General features: G+C 48.1%; 1 protein-coding gene across 1 annotated transcript in view; it reads right to left on the bottom strand.

Moving 5' to 3' along the window:
- Positions 1 to 4,049: 4,049 nt before the first annotated feature.
- ANKRD42 (ankyrin repeat domain 42) overlaps positions 4,050 to 13,100 on the bottom strand; it is a 32,998-nt gene continuing 23,947 nt past the window's right edge. Inside the window, exons 11-12 of the mRNA XM_048495208.1 lie at positions 5,860 to 6,034; positions 4,050 to 4,548 (exon numbers count right to left, since the gene is read on the bottom strand). Coding sequence (XP_048351165.1) covers positions 4,534 to 4,548; positions 5,860 to 6,034 — 190 coding nt within the window. The 3' untranslated portion in view covers positions 4,050 to 4,533. The remainder of the gene's footprint in view (positions 4,549 to 5,859; positions 6,035 to 13,100) is intronic.

Here is a 13,100-nt window from a genome sequence, read left to right as displayed (position 1 = left end):
GGCATCTTTAGAGAAAGATATTCAGCGGGGTTGAACTGCATTAAGTCTAGCTGTCTTTGACAGGATGGGGCCACGTTTAGTGGGAGGCCCAGCGGCCTAGATAATGGGGAGGGGGGAGCACTATAATTTTGGAGAAGAAGGCAGTGAATTCTTTCCTCCCCCTTCCCAAAAGGAAGAAGGAGAGTTTGGATTTATATCCCCCCTTTCTCTCCTGTAGGAGACTCAAAGGGGCTTACAATCTCCTTGCCCTTCCCCCCGCACAACAAACACCCTGTAGGAGGTAGGGTGAGGCTGAGAGAGCTCCGAGAAGCTGTGACTGGCCCAAGGTCACCCAGCTGGCGTGTGTGGGAGTGCACAGGCTAATCTGAATTCCCCAGATAAGCCTCCTTCCACAGCCTCAGGGCTGGCAGAGCTGGGAATCAAACCTCGGGTTCCTCCAGTGATTAGATACACAAGCTCTAACCCCTACGCACTGTTGCCTCTCTAATCGGCCACTGCTCTAACCCTCCCACTTCCACACTGCAGGCAGGTATTCCTGTTCCCATATGTTAAAAGCAGGTGGGGAAAATGTGGGAGGTGGTAAGTCTGGAGGTTTTTAAGCAGAGGCTGGATATCCACCTGTCGGGAATGCTTTGATTTGTATTGTCGAATGCTTTCACAGCCGGAATCACTGGGGTGCTGTAGAGCTCGAAAGGCGGTTGAAGGAAGATGTTCTAGCCGACGCTTAGGGCCTGTATTCAGAGGCTGGCATCTTCAGAGGATCTGATAGTAGGAATGGAAAGCAAGTGGAGTATATATACTGTGAGGTCAAAAGGTGAGGCACACAAACACAGGACAACTATAGACAACTATAGACAATAGCAACCAAGGAAACAAAGACCAGGATACTTCTGTTCAGATGCATTCACCTATTGACCTTGCTATCTTCATTGTTACTCCCAGGCTACAGACTTCTTTGTGACTCACATACCAGGCTACTCTATTCAGGGAGCCTCACCTTTTGACCTCACAGTATATATACTCCACTTGCTTTCCATTCCTACTATCAGATTCTCTGAAGATGCCAGCCACAGATGCAGGCGAAACGTCAGGAGAGAATGCTGCTAGAACACGGCCATACAGCCCGGAAACCACACAGCACCCCAATGCTTTGATTGTGTGTTCCTAAATGGCAGGGGGTTGGACTTGATGGCCCTTGGGGTCTCTTCCAACTCTATGTTTCTAAGTTCATCCCCCCGCCCCCCCCCCCAACTTGGTCAGCACGTGGCCTGATCCTTATCACGTGTTTTCACTTTTGTAAAGTCCTGTTGAAAACCCCAAGGTCAGTAAGTAGGAAACTTCAGGCTGTCCCAAGTTTGAGGACAGGAATGGCTCGATTGCATTTGCATTGAACTTGCCCTGAATTAACATCCTCATTTCTTCTTCGGTGCTCCTACTCCCGCCGCCCCAGGGCCAGGTGAGATGTTTCTGGCCAAGCCATCTTCCTTCCTGTTGACGTTCCCCAAGGCCTGTCTGGTTTCAAGTTCTTGCTGAGGTAATTGATCGCTCTCCCTGAGTGTGGACCTTCTCTGGGAACGGCCTTCTCAACCCACTCCCTATGAACACTGGACACAGAGTGTAACAGGCTTCTCTCTGTGATACCCCTCTGAAGATGGCAGCCACAGATGCAGGCGAAACATTAGGAACAAGATCCACCAGACCACGGCCACACAGCCCGGAAAACCCACAACAACCTCTCCCTATGAATTCTTTTAAGAAACTAATTTTGTACAATGGGGGTGAGGTGGAAACCTATTTGAATTGAATTTTTAGAATTTTTAAAAGGTTAGTTTTAGATTAAAATTCTGGTTGAGCGAGTTGCTATGTTGGGGAAATAATTCCAGCTGAGGGCAGCCCTCCAACTGACTGTTTAAATCAGGGGTGTCGCATATGTGGCTCAGAGCCAGATCTGACCCCCTCCCCCTCCACTGCTCCCAAGCTGGTTTTACAAGCTGACACCCCCATGCCAATCTGGGTTGGGGAGACTACTAGGGGCTCACCCCCCACCCCGTAGGACCCAGACCGACCAAGTCACATTTATGTCATATCCAGCCCTCGTAACAAATCAGTTTGACCCAGTGGTGGGATCCAAAAATTTTAGTAACAGGTTCCCATGGCTGGCGGGTGGGATTCCCAAAATGCGGCGTAGCCAATGGGGCTGGGCAGGGCGCACTACGGGGCTGGTCGGGCACCTGGGGCGGGGCATTCCTGGGTGGGGCTGTGGCAAGGACACAGCCGCTGCACTAACCTTGGGCAAGGAAACAAATGCGCCAAGCAGGCTTCGCCTGCACGCCGGTGCACCTCCCGCTAGGGACTGCTTCAAGTTCTGTGCTGCTTACTGCTGAGGAGGAGGGAGAGGGCATAACTAAGGGCAAAAAATCACGTGGGCCAAATCACTCCATTAGGTAAACCCCCCCCTCGGCAATAATACAAATAATTAGTAACCTACTCTCGTGAGCCTGTGAGAACCTGCTGGATCCCACCTCTGGTTTGACCCCCTTGATTTAAAACAGTTTTGGGTTTGTCTGTGTGGGAGTTTCCTTTGCTGTTGACTGTGTATTTGCCTCGGGCTGTTGAGGGGTGGGGATTCTGTTGAACCCAACCAGTTTGAATCAACTGCCACTCGCTCTTTGACTGGCTCAGAAGCAGCAGCGCTTCTGACCAATGAGGACCCGTCTTCAGGGAGATAGCAAAACACAAGGCAGTGACTAGGCGCAAAAAGTCTTCAATCCCTAGGTCACCACCTGGAGCTCAGTGGGCTTTAAAGAAGCGAGGCTGACTCGGATTTTGGGTGGTCAAGCGTAGAAGGGGACATGTGAAAGGGAGGCCCAGAAATCTGTTCTGCAGCATTTAAGACGCCTAAATATGGATCATCAAGGAGTTGCTGCTGTCAACTGCAACAGCTGTGGAGTGTTTGTTTTTCTGCCAGGGTAGCTACACCTGCAGCAAGTGCTGGTTGTTTACTTTGTTAGAAGGCCCAGCAGCTTGAAACACAATCCACCACTGAACATCTGTTGCCTGTGGGTCACCATTAGTCCATGCAAGACTTAGATTCTAATTAGGTAAATATTCGTTTCAGCCTCCAGATGTTATAGATCATAGTTCCTTATCATCCCCCTGCCAGCATCATGCTGGCAAGTGGATGATGGGAACTGTAGTCCATAACATCTGGAGGGCCGTGAGTTTGACACCTATGCCGAAGAAGAAGAAGAGGAGGAGGAGGAGGAGTTTGGATTTATATTCCCCCCTTTCTCTCCTGCAGGAGACCTGGGCTGACAATTCCCCAGCCCCTTCCCCCCCCTCACGCCAACAAACAACACCCTGTGAGGTGGTAGGTGGGGCTGAGAGAGTTCCCAGAAGCTGTGACTAGCCCAAGCGTCACCCAGCTGGAAATGTGTGGGAGTGCACAGGCTAATAACCAAATTCCCCAGATAAGCCTCCACAGCTCAGGGCGGCAGAGCTGGGGAATCAAAACCCCGGTTCCTTCCAGATTAGATGGTTACACGAAGCTCTTAACCCTCCTCTACTTCACTGCTGCCTTTTCTGCCATCAGCAAAGAACCCGGGAGGCGTGAAGAAACAGTGCCTTGTGTATATTCCCCACCCTGCCTTAATATCTCGCGGGAAGGCCTTCCTTGGGGGAGTAAGAAATACTTTGAGACCTTAGTAGTGATGACCCCCATGGTGGACTTCTTACTCCATAAGGGCCCTGCACACCAATTCCATTAGAGCTTCTAGAATGGATTTAACTAAATGGATTAAGAGCAACTGAGAAAATCATCTCTAGCAGTATAATGTTGCTGCATTGAGCAGATATTCCGATACACTGGTGCTGGGCGCGTGCGTAAGGATATCTGCAGGAATGTTTAGCGCAATGCCGATACATACCATTTGATTTCTCTCAAGCTGTTCTTTAATCCGGCTTTAGTTCGGACTTTTAGCTTTATTTAAGTAATTTCCTCCTTTCTTTCTTTTTATTTTATGGACATGTGCAATGGTAAAGAAACGCTGAATTCTTTTTTTATTCATAAAGTTTGCAAGCCGCTGGAGATGGTGGGTGCAAACTTTGGGGAACAATTAAAATATCAAGTCTTTAATGACGGTCTGCTGTGTCTAACTGGTAGTACTTACCAGTAGTTCTTTTGCTTGCTGTGGTGCCACCTGGTCTGGTCCTGCGTTCCTTTAAGGTTCCATCAAAAGGTGTCGTTCCGCAAGATAGATAGCTAAGGAGTGTATCTTGGGTGTTTGGACTTTGGGCGGTGGAAATTCTGGGTGTCGCAAAGTTCACAGAGCTTGGAGAAGGCACGCCAGTCTGTTTTCCACACTGGAAATCTCATTTTTCATCTGAAGCTCTTGAAATCAACAAGGCAGCTGGAAGTCCATTGTTTCCCGCTCACTCGCCCTTAGAATCTTCTCACAAAAATCCCCCCAGGACTGTAGAGGGGTTTTCTCTTTTTCTCTTTCTTTTTCTTTCTCTGCCTGCTCCGATCGGAAGTCACCGCTTCGGCCAGTTCCGCAGAAGCAAAAATGAAAACTCTTAAAACCCAGCCATGTTCCTGGAGACCCAAAACAGACCGATGTGAAACAAAGGCGTGTTGCAGCCAGCTGGTTGTGGGTTATTGGCTAGGGCAGGGTTCAGTAACTCCTGTAGCCTCCAGATACCATGGATCATACCATTATCAGCTCGCCAGCATGCCCACTTGGCTCAGTGCCTGGCAGGAAAGTGACATACACTCCAGATGCTTATGGGACCACTACCCCATCAGCCCCTGCCAGCATGGCCAATTGGCAGTGGCTGATGGGAATTGTAGTCCATAACATCTGGCGTGCCAAAGGTTCGCTAGCACTACATGGCGGTGAAGGCCAGGGCTGTAAATTGGCACATGCCATGGTGGTGGGCTGGGATGGGAATTGTAGTCTATAACATCTGAAGTGCCAAAGGTTCGCCACTACTGGAATAGGCACAAATTGGCCATGCTGGCAGGGGCTGACAGAATAGTCTATAACATCTGAGTGCCAAAGGTTCTGGGCCTTTGAATTACCGGTACAAATTGGCCATGCTGGCAGGGGCTGATGGGAATTGTAGTCTATAACATCTGGAGTGCCAAAGGTTCGCCACCACGGGTAGGCCAAATTGGCCATGCTGGCAGGGGCTGATGGGAATTGTAGTCTATAACATCTGGAGTGCCAAAGGTTCGCCACTACGGGTAGGCCAAATTGGCCATGCTGGCAGGGGCTGATGGGAATTGTAGTCTATAACATCTGGAGTGCCAAAGGTTCGCCCTTACCGGTAGTGGCCAATCACGGCCATGCTGGCAGGCTGATGGGAATTGTGTAGTCCATGGAACATCTGGAGTGCCAAAGGTTCGACACCACTGGGTCCCTCCTAGCCCAACATGGAACATCTGGAGAGTCAAAAGAGGTTGCAGACATCCTAGGGCTGGGATGTGGAGATCGTGGTTTCGAATCTCCCTTCCCAGCCCGGAAAGTGCCCTCACTAGAGGGACTTCTGGCCCAAGGGACAAACCCTCAACCCACCCTAATTCGTGCGAGGTGGTAAACAAAATGGCTATGCCAGTGACAAGAAAGTAAGCCGGTTGAGGAGGACAAGAAAGGAAGCCGTTGAGGAGAGAGGCAGGCGATACATGAAGTGATTAAAACAAATAGTTTAATATTCGAACTCGTGGGACCTGGAGATCCCCGGAATTACAGCTCATCTCCAAACAACGTAACACAAATCAGTGTGCCAGTGGCTGCCATATTGGGGGATCCCTGCCTTCTAAAAACAAAACAGCAACGCGGAGATATTCACCTTCAGTTGCAGAGTGACCGCTGCCGAGGCTGAGCTGGGGGGATCTTCCTGGGGGCCGGGATCTTCTTTGGCCTGCTGCTGTTTGAGCTGCCTTATCTCTTCCCGGTTCTCGTCCAGCTGCGCTTCCAGCTTCTCCCGCTGGATCCGTTCGTACTCCAGTTGATTCTGCAACTCGCCGACATTCCTGTCCCAGAAGAAGAGTTTGGATTTATACCCTGCTTTTCTCGACTGTGAGGAATCTCAGAGCCACTTACAATCACCTTCTTTCCCCCTCCCCACAACAGACTCCTCGTGAGGTAGGAGGGGCTGAGAGAGTTCTGAGAAAGCTGTGACTAGGCCAAGGTCACCCAGCAGGCTTCATGTGCAGGAGTGGGGAAACAAATCCAGTTCACCAGATAAGAGGAGTGGGGGATCAAACCTGGTTCTCCAAATTAAAGTCCACTGCTCTTAACTGCTACAGCAGGCTGACAAGATGTCACTGGGCTGAGCTGTCCTCTACCATCATCAAAAGGGTGAGGGTCTTTTTCCGTCAGCCAAGCTGTGCAAAGATGGAAGAGCCACCACCCAATTTATTACAACATCGGTGTGAATTGCAGCCCTATGTCTCAGTTGTTTGCATTTAATAAACACCAGGAAGTTCAAAGATCTCTCAGCATCTTTAGCCTGTGCCCGCATTTGACGCGTCACTATATTTTTACTTCTTACCGCTTTGCTTTTTACCGCTCTGAGCCCTACGGGGGAGAGCGGCATATGTTTACCAATAATAATGTATAGCCCACCGTTCTTGTTGAGATATACCTCTTCCCAGTGATGTTATAAGAAATCCCTCCAATCTCTATGGTCTTTACCACAGAGCTTGAGGAAAATTCCAAGAGAGTCACCATGTGCATTATTGTCCCACAGAAAGACACATTTTCCCCACTCTTGCCACTAAAATTAGCAATGGCATGGGTGGAATGTTGCCCGCTGGCACTAGGCAAATGGGAACCCTACACATACAGAAGAATAAGGTGTTAGCATCAGGGCGGGGGGGGGGCACAAGACTGACCTCTTCAAACTATATTTGGATGCCCAATTTTTTTTTTAAAAAATTGTATCATCAAAGGTCATAACCAGTGGTGGGATCCAAAAATTTTAGTAACAGGTTCCCTCACCAGCCCCCCCTCAGCAAAGGGGGCAGAGGCGTACCTAGGCAAACCTGAGCCCTGGGCAAAACCTGAGTTGGATTCCCCCCCCATGGGGAGCCACCCCACCACGACCAAAAAAAATTTTTTTGCACCAGGTCATTTCTAAATCATCACATTATAGAAAATGCCCCAACTCACAAATCTGAACACAGCAATGGTGAAACACACAGGTTCTTTGATAGAGACTGGTGAGATAAAAGGTACGAAAGGCTGAGAATCCATGAATTGCAGTATCTGAAAGGGATTAACCCAGTTCAGGGAGTTACATTTTTAGTCACAATTGCTATATGGAACCTTTCACGCTCAAAGGCAGGATGCCCCTCGGGAGTATGCAGGGCTGGAGGTGGAAAAGTGGACCCAACTAGTAACCCCCTCTCGGCACACACAAATAATTAGTAACCCACTCTCGGGAACTGGTGAGAACCTGCTGGATCCCACCTCTGGTCATGACCACACAGTCCAGAAAACTAGCAATAGTCAGTTTTTAAAAAATCCTTACAAGTTTAAACAAACCAGGGTGGACTATGGAATTAGAATTTTTATTCCTGATTCGCTAGCTTTTTAATATTTTTAGAGGGTTTTGTTTCACGTGGGGATTCACCAATGTGATAGATCAGGCACAGGTACCTACTGGTTACGACCTTTGAATGGAGATTCTTAGTGCAAGAAGCTTGTGGGAGGTCAGCCTTGACATAGAACAGCCAGCAGAGGGCAGCAAAGCTGTGAAGATTAAAACATGTGAATTCCCAGGGTTTCGTTTATGCCTCCAAGATGCCGGTACGGCAAAGCTATGACAGGTGTCAAAAGTCACACAGCACGACGTTTTGGGTGGCACGCCAGCGTTCGCCAACCCCTGTCAACAACTAATCTCCCTGTCTGAGTTTGAGTCCTCTATGTAATTATTTATGTCTTTATATAACACATAGCACCATACATGACTGGGCTGTACTTTTTTTAATTAGTAAGTAAAGAATTGTTCCTCATTTTCCAAGGATATTCAAGGATTTTGAGACCCCAGCAACAAACCGGAAGGTCCAAGCCGTGGTTCCCAACACGGGGCCCACCCCCAAGAGTTTTTTAAAAGTTGATGAGGCTCTTTCTCAGCACGGGGATCAGAGGTGGGATCCAGCAGGTTCTCACAGGTTCCCGAGAGTAGGTTGCTAATTATTTATACCAAATTATGTAGGGTGGTTGCAGAACCACAAAGGATTGTGAAGAGAGCTCCAAGCCGGACCTTGATAGAATTAGGGTGAGTGGGCTACAGAAATGGCAAATGTGGTTCAATGTAGCAAAATGTAAAGTGATGCAATATAGGGCAAAAAATCCAAACTTCACATTGGCCAGGCGCTACAGGGGTCAGTGCGCTATCAGTGATCACCAGACCAGGAAAGTGGATTTGGGCTGTCTTAGTTTGATAGTCTCCATGGGAATGTCAACTCAATGCAATGGCAGCTGTGAAAAGCGCAAACTCTATGCTGGGGATCATTAGGAAAGCGAGTTGATAATAAAACTGCAAAGATTGTCATGCCCCTTATGTAAAGCAGTGGTGCGACCAAGATTCTGAGTACTGTGTCCAGTTCTGGTCACCGTGATCTCAAAAAAGGATATTGAGGGAGATAGGAAAAAAGTGCAAGAGAAGGGCAACAAGGGGATGATTGAGGGATTGGAGCACCTCCTCTATGAGTATAGCGGCTGCAGCGCTTGGGAGCTCTTTAGGCTTTGGAGAAGGGAGACGGGCTGAGGGGGGGATATGGATTGAAGCTCTATAAAATTATGCAAAGGGTAGAAAATGCTTCATACAGAGAGAAATTTTCTCTCTTTCTCACAGTACTAGGAACCAGGGGACATTCATTGAAGATGCTGGGTGGAAGAATTAGGGACTGGAATGTTGGAAACACCTCTTCACGTTAACGCGGTGATTGGTGTTTGGAATATGCGTTGCCACAGGAGGTGGTGATGGCCACTAACCTGGATAGCTTTAAAAGGGACTTGGACAGATTTCCATGGAGGAGGAAGTCAATCTATGGCTACCAATCTTGATCCTCCTTGATCTCAGGTGACTGCAAATGCCTTTAGCAGACCAGGTGCTCAGGAGCAGCAGCAGCAGAAGCGCCATTGCTTTTCACATCCTGCCTGTGAGTCTCCTTCAAAGCGCACCTGGTGGGCCACTGCGAGTAGCAGAGTGCTGGACTAGATGGACTCTGGTCTGATCCAGCAGGCTTGTTCTTATGTTCTTATGTTCTTATTTATGGCGCAGTGCTGAGAGGGGGCTCACTTCACTGGTGATTTTGCAAGCCACTGCGATTTTGGCCTTAGATTAAGCCCTCTCCTCCCTCCCTCAGCAGTAGCCAGCAGAACTTCAGCCAGCCCATGTTCTAGCAGGAGGTGCACCGGCATGCATGGCAGCCTTTCGGCGCCTTTGGCGCAGACCAGCAAAGCTTCCCCGTTCCCTTAAGGACCAGCGAAGCCAAGCGCCCTTGCTAAACCCCACCCAGGAATGCCCCACTCCCAGAACAATGCTCCGGCCATGTCCCCCCCGGCCGTGCTCCTCGCCACCGCTTCCCATTGGCTTAATGTACAGTTTGAATCCCACCACCATGGGAACCTGTTACTAACATTTTTGGATCCCACCACTGAAGGGGATCCTGATTGGCTCCTGACGATTGGCTGTGCAGATTAAAATATTGTTGTTTCAGTGGCAGCTGCCACCAGGGTGTTTGTGTTATTCTCTCTCATTCCTCTTTCCCAGTGGTGTTTTTTTTTAAAAAAGAGATATCCCGCTTCTCTCTGGCACTTGGACTTCCAAGGGGTGTCACTCCGTTTCCTGCAGCAGCCGTTTTGAGGTTGTGCCCACTACCTTGAGTCAAAATTCCAAAAGTCGCCACAGGCTTAAAATGGTTGGGGATCCCTGGTCTAATCCACATGCCTAGGTTGCCTTTCGGCAAAGCTAGCCCTCTTTTCTTGGGTACCTTTCCGCCTCCCCACTCTTTTCTCTCTTTGCTTCCCTTCTGGCTGGCAGCATTTCAAAGGGCTTCAGCACACTTAGGCTTGGCGCTCCACCGAAATGAAGGCAATGGGATGCCAACAGCTCCGGCTCGAATCATTGGTATGGCGTGATCTTTCGAGCCATCACCAGAGATCCCATTGGGTGCTGTGTGGTTTCCGGGCTGTATGGCCGTGTTCTAGCAACATTCTCTCCTGACGTTTCGCCTGCATCTGTGGCTTCGGCATCTTCAGAGAGATCTTGATGTTGGGAAAGCGCAGTGGAGTATGTAATATCTGCTTGGCGCGTGTCCAGGGGTGGAGTGTGGGAAAACCTTGGTTCAGTGAGTCAGCAAAGGCGCAAACCAGGTCAATAGTTGAGGGTGCATCTCTTGAATAGGAAGTATGAGTAACAATGAAGACTATAGCCTGGGAGTAACCCTCCTGTAGATAGCAAGGTCACTGGTGGGAGCATCTGAATAGAAGTATCCTGGCCTTTGTTTCTTTTTTTTTGTCTATGGTCATCCTGTGTTTGTGTGTGGAGCTGGTTTGACACCAGTTCCTGACCTCTAGTATTTTTCAACACTGGCAGCCCAAGTTCTTGTCTCATTTTCATAGTTTCTTCCCTTCCTGTTAAAATTGTCCATGTGCTCATGGATTTCAATTGCTTCTCTGTGTAATCTGACGTAGTGACTTTCAGAGGATGGTCCAGACTTCTGTTTCTGTTTTTCAAATAATATTCTATGTCCAGGTTGGTTTTATCATGTGTTCTGCTATTGCTGATTTTTCTTGGCTGAAATAGTCTGCAGTGCCTTTCAATTGTTCTTTGATACGCGTGTCTGTATGCCATGGGCGCTTGAGTGGTTCCTATGTAGACTTGTCCACAGCTGCAATGGTATGCGATAGAGCTCCTGCCAAGTAGCTAAAGGATCCCTCTTATCCTTTGCTGAACGTAGCATCTGTTGAATTTTCTTAGTGGGTCTGTAGATGGTTTGTAGGTTGTGCTTCTTCATCAGTTTTCCTATGCGATCAGTGGTTCCCTTGATGTATGGTAAGAACACCTTCCCTCTAGATGGCTCTTTATCTTTGTTCATGTGGCTTGTTCTTGGTCTTGCAGCCCTTCTGATTTCTGTATTAGAGTAACCATTAGCCTGTAAAGCCCTGTTTAGGTGATTCAATTCATCTTGTAGGAAGTGAGGTTCACAGATTCTGTTTGCGCGATGTACCAAAGTTTTTATGGTGCTCCTTTTTTGCCCTGGATGGTGATTGGAGTTTTTGTGTAGATATCTGTCTGTGTGAGTAGGTTTTCTGTATACTGTGTGTCCCAATTGCTGGTTTGGTTTGCGGATGACTAAAACATCTAAAAATGGCAGTTTTCCTTCATTTTCTTTCTCCATAGTAAATTGGATGTTTGGGTGGATCTTGTTGATATGGTCCAGGAACTTGTTTTAGTTCTTCTTCTCCGTGGCTTCTATTCAGATGCTCCCACCAGTGACCTTGCTATCTACAGGGTTACTCCCAGGCTATAGTCTTCATTGTTACTCATACTTCTATTCAGATGCCCTCAACTATTGACCTGGTTGCCGCCTTTGTGACTCACAGACAAGGTTTCCCCACCCACCCTGGACACTCCAACAGATATATACTCCACTCGCTTTCCCAACATCAGATCCTCTGAAGATGCCAGCCACAGATGCAGGCGAAACGTCAGGAGAGAATGTTGCTAGAACGCAGTGGTGCGACCGCACTTGGAGTACTGTGTCCAGTTCTGGTCGCCGCATCTCAAAAAGGATATTGAGGAGATAGAAAAAGTGCAGAGAAGGGCAACAAGGATGATTGAGGGACTGGAGCACCTTCCCTATGAGGAGAGGCTGCAGCGTTTGGGACTCTTTAGTTTGGAGAGAGGCGGCTAAGGGGGGGATATGATTGAAGTCTATAAAATTATGCATGGGTAGAAAATGTTGACAGAGAGAAATTTTTCTCTCTTTCTCACAATACTAGAACCAGGGGGCATTCATTGAAAATGCTGGGGGGAAGAATTAGGACTAATAAAAGGAAACACTTCTTCACGCAACGTGTGATTGGTGTTTGGAATAGTGGTTAGTGGTGATGGCCACTAACCTGGATAGCTTTAAAAGGGGCTTGGACAGATTTATGGAGGAGAAGTCAATCTATGGCTACCAATCTTGATCCTCTTTGATCTGAGATTGCAAATGCCTTAACAGACCAGGTGATCGGGAGCAACAGCCGCAGAAGGCCATTGCGTTCACATCCTACATGTGAGCTCCCAAAGGCACCTGGTGGTCCACTGCGAGTAGCAGAGAGCTGGACTAGATGTACTTTGGTCTGATCCAGCTGGCTTGTTCTTATGTTCTTATGTTCTAACACGGCCATACAGCCCGGAAACCACACAGCACCCAAGTGATTCCGGCCGTGAAAGCCTTCGACAATACATTGAACATCTCTACGGGGAGAAATTGTTCCAAGACACACGGAAATTGGAAAAACTACGGCTCAGGAAAGCACACTTACTGTGTTCTCTAACCTTTCTTCTACGCTGCAGAGACACAGGTACTATCCCTTCATTTCTTGCAGCCAAAAGGACTTTCAAAACACCACAGGCTCACCTAGATCTATAACCGGGCTTAGAACACACACTTTTACTGCAGGAGAGAATCCACACCACCCAGAAAGAACTCGCAAACTTAGACAGGAGAGTTATTATTAGTCCCTTCATATCAATACCCAGCCAAAAAAGATGAGTGCACAAGACTGGGATAAAATTGACAACTTCACCTTTACAGCAAAATGGGAGAAAGACATGGCTTACCACACTAAAAAGGCAGAAACTAAAAAAATTAACAAATGCCAAAAAACATCAGGTGAAACCTGTACTGGACACTATCCACGGACCATCATCAATCTGACTGAGAGGCAACTCTCTGAGGCTGTATCCATCTTAGCAAAGAAAGGAGGGCAATTTTGCTGTTACCACCACCAGAAATTCCAGTAGAAAACATCATCGCTAATGTGGAATCAGCGATTTATCATCTCCCTGAGGAAGAAGCGGAGGAAGTAAGT

This window comes from Sphaerodactylus townsendi, linkage group LG04 (assembly GCF_021028975.2).
Source record: "Sphaerodactylus townsendi isolate TG3544 linkage group LG04, MPM_Stown_v2.3, whole genome shotgun sequence".
Classification (NCBI taxonomy): domain Eukaryota; kingdom Metazoa; phylum Chordata; class Lepidosauria; order Squamata; family Sphaerodactylidae; genus Sphaerodactylus; species Sphaerodactylus townsendi.
Note: the sequence above shows the minus strand (reverse complement) of the source record. Positions and strands in the feature narration are given on the sequence as shown.